This window comes from Belonocnema kinseyi, chromosome 4 (genome assembly GCF_010883055.1).
Source record: "Belonocnema kinseyi isolate 2016_QV_RU_SX_M_011 chromosome 4, B_treatae_v1, whole genome shotgun sequence".
NCBI classification, from domain to species: Eukaryota; Metazoa; Arthropoda; class Insecta; order Hymenoptera; family Cynipidae; genus Belonocnema; species Belonocnema kinseyi.
Genome location: NC_046660.1, coordinates 18,119,252 through 18,123,084, shown reverse-complemented (window position 1 = coordinate 18,123,084; position 3,833 = coordinate 18,119,252). Strand labels below are relative to the sequence as shown.

Below are 3,833 nucleotides of genomic sequence, written 5' to 3'. Positions count from 1 at the left end.
TATTTACAAAAAAAGTTCTTAGGTTCAAAAAAACATTCAGTGAACTGAAAAACTGTGGTCGGTAATATAGGTATTTAGCTGTGTCACATGCCCTTAAAGAAGGAACCGAAGGGGGTCTCAGGTATATTTCCTTAAATTTTCAGTTAAACAAAATTAGTTTGCAAGCAAAAAAAACGAATTTTTAGCAAAATAGTCCCACAAAAATAATTTTGAGATTCATGCTTGTATTCCAGAATACAGAACTAGTCCATCCTCAAAAAAATTGACGTTTCTTAGGGTACGTTTTTACGGAGACCCGTTTTGAATTAATCGTTGAATTAATTTAACACATTGAATGATCGAGTTCGTATCTAGATTATCAACCAAAGATGCCATAAACTAACAAAGTAGCTAGAAATGAATTCTGTGAAAAATATTAATTCCACGATTAATTTAAAACAGGCCTCCGTGAAAAGGTGCCCTTAGTGAAAATAGAAAAACAAGGCATTCTTTTTTTTTAAGGGGCTAAAGAGGGGATTGAGGGTTAGAGTGTGAAGTCTGTATTTAGATAATTGCAAAATAAAATCACTAATTTTCCTTTTTTCAAGCATTTCAAATAAAGGTAATTCACATGTTTATATTTTACATTTGTAATGTCTCATTATGTGTTAACGCCCCCCCCCCCCCCCCCCCCCATTCTGAAGTGTGATGTAGTTTTTTAACGGCCCTTAAAATAATTAATTCTATAAATTGTTATTAATTAACGATAATAATTAATAATAATTTAAAATAGTTGACTAATTAATAATTATTATATTAATTTTATTAATTACATTATTATTATATCATAATATATTATATTAATTATAATAATATCAGAAAAAAATCTTACCTTTTCATCAGTGGAACGGTCGGAAAAATAGATGTTCGTGTAATGAAAAACTTTAACTTTGTTCCCAGGTTTTAGTTTCTTATGAGGCTCAGCCAATGAAATTGGTTTTTGTTTATCTCCGAAAACAATTGGTTTTTTCAACTATACAGAAAATATAGAATGTAGATTATATAGTTCATATTTTTTTTTAATTTCATAAACAACGTTATTAGCGTACTTTAATAAGTGCAACTTGCGTATAATTTGTGTCCGTTTTTGCAGTCAATTCTTGGGATATAATATAATCTACTACATGTTCCTGGCCATTGGAATGTAAAACATCTACACCTGTCCAAACTGTAACATTACTACCTGGTGTCCTGTTAAATTTTTTTTAGAATTTCAGAAAATTGTCAAATAGTTAATCGTAAAGTAAAGAAATAATCTTAAATTTCATACGTGAGGTAACCATTTATAGAAAGAAGCCAGTATTCCGAAAGTATACTCGCCAGGTACCAAGTCTTTTTACTGTTCTTTTCCAATACTACAGCCTGAAAAATTGATAAAAAAATAATTACAACTATATGTGGAATTCTTACGGCAATTTTTTATTTTTCACAGCGTTCTACTTACTACAAAGGGCGCATCTTCAATTTTTATCGCATTTTCTATGGAATCTTTTTCGATTGAAACTCCATCTTCAAAGTAAAAACAAGAATAATATGTTTTAAGAAGAAAGAGTTTTCTGATAAATTTGTCACGCCGAAGACCTTTCCACTTTGACTGGGTGAACCAGTACGTGACTTAGTGGCACTTCTGTACAATTTTATCGGTTTCATATTCATTTCTAAAATAATTAACAGCATGCATTTTTTTATTAATAGAATTAGTTAAAATAAATTAAAAAATAAATTAATACAATAAATAATCATGAGAATGAAAACAAAAGAGGATAGGTTGCTCCAAAGGAAAAGGTTAGATCAATTACCCGATAATTTTATCCTACCATATTATTTCCAAAGGAATGAAGAGTATTATTGATATTACTATCATTTATGGCTAACAGAATGAATTATAATAAAATAATGAATACAATAAATGATAAATAATTAAGAGAATAAATAAAAAAATAATTATAGTCAAATAATAAGACATTCGAATTACTCAAAAAGAAATTGAGTGGCAATCAGTTTAAAATGTTCACTTTGGAGAATTATTAAATTTTAAATAATTCGATTTTGACTATCTGGATCTTGCATGAATTTTTTTACGGGAAGTTCATTTTATCTGAAATAGTCCGAATAGGCGCTTTTTACCTGCCTGCGGAGCGGCAGTAAAATAGCATTTTATTGTACCGCGGTAAGCGGCACGTAAAGTGACAACAAGGAGAAAGAAGTCAATGATTCGTGAAAGAAAAGTGAAAGAAAAGAGTGATAAGAATTCATTTTAAAAATACTTTAAACTAAGAAGTGGATTTTGGGCTAATAGCGTCGCCTAACGCGCATGAGTACGTGGTACAATCAAGCGCCATTTTACAAAAAAGGGCGCTTATTCTACCTATTTCAGATAAGGTATCGTATCGACGTAATATACTATTTCCAGATTAATTTGAAAAGGGGCTTGTTAAGCTGGAAAGTTAATTTAAAAATAATTACTTATAATTGCTTTTTCGAATATTTTCAATTGATTTTCAATTTTTTATTTTTGAAATATGTGATTTTTTTATTTTAAAGATATAAATGTGATATTATACCATTTTTCAGCAATTTAAATAGAAAAATGTAAATTCTAAACGTTCTAAATTTCGAGATGGTTGGCTTTTAATTTGTAAAATTAAACAATTTTTTTATTTTAGGTGCGTAGTATGGTTTAAAATTCGACAGTCAATTTTTCTAAAAAATTCATGTATTGAAAATTCAACTGTTGAATTTTGTAGCAAATTCGTCTCTGCAAAATGTAACTATTCAATTTTCAACATTAAAATTTAAAAAAAAAAGATGAATTTTTAACCAAAAAGATTAATTTCTGGACGAAAAAAGATAATATTATTATTATTAAGTTATTATAATTAAATTTATTTATTATCTTATATAATTCTAATTATTTATTAGGCAATTCCAGAGTTTACTACACTGATTTCTTAAAATAGCCGGTATACTAAAAAAATCAACTCCTGAATTCTTCGCTTCTCTTTTAGAGCAGCCATATAGAGCACAAATAACCATCGCGGAAACGAAAAATTACAAAATAAATATAATAAAAGTGAAAAACACAATGACTTTCCATCCAAAAACAGACCCTTTTGTATATAAATATGGCCGACTTGATTGACGGATTAGTACAGACGGGAGCGTTGTGACGTCACATGCACACCACCCATTGACATACAGTACTAGCTGGCTAGGGCTGTCGGAAGTGGTCCAGGGAATAGAAAGAGATATCCAATTGAGAAAGTAGAACTGTCCTTTTCTAAAGATGGCGATTGGTGATTGGTCAGTTGATCTTTTTCTAATGAAAGCTGATGGAAAATGAGTAGAACCAATCACCATCCTTAGAAAAGGACAGGTCCACTTTCTCGATTTTTTCTCTCTTTCTATTCCCTGATCCACTTCCGACAGCCGTAGCCAGCGGTCCAATACTTTATGTCAATGACACCACCTAACTCCAAATGATGATAGATTCAACTGTGATGATCGCATATCCCGCGCTCATCTAGTTATGGGATCATGTAGAACTCAACCCTTTTTGCATGGTAAAGAAGAACACCGCCTCACCATAAAGGCCTAATCGCTAAATTTAAAATTATATTTCGCAATTTTTATTATTGTTGTTAAACTCTCTTATCTTTCTATTGGCAAAAACGAGACAGGCGTGAGACAAACCGAGAAAAGAACCAGAAAGCCTGTTTCTTTTCTCGGGTAAATGAATGCACTTAGAGTAAGTTAGCACATAAGACCTTACTTAATATTTCCTATAGATGAGA

At 30.4% G+C, this 3,833-nt stretch overlaps 1 protein-coding gene across 1 annotated transcript in view; it reads right to left on the bottom strand.

The window, feature by feature from the left end:
* LOC117170774 (chymotrypsin-1-like) overlaps positions 1-3,833 on the bottom strand; it is a 23,826-nt gene that overhangs the window by 5,243 nt on the left and 14,750 nt on the right. The window contains exons 2-5 of the mRNA XM_033357812.1: positions 1,484-1,548; positions 1,310-1,401; positions 1,089-1,230; positions 872-1,012 (exon numbers count right to left, since the gene is read on the bottom strand). Of these exons, the coding sequence (XP_033213703.1) occupies positions 872-1,012; positions 1,089-1,230; positions 1,310-1,401; positions 1,484-1,548 (440 nt within the window). The remainder of the gene's footprint in view (positions 1-871; positions 1,013-1,088; positions 1,231-1,309; positions 1,402-1,483; positions 1,549-3,833) is intronic.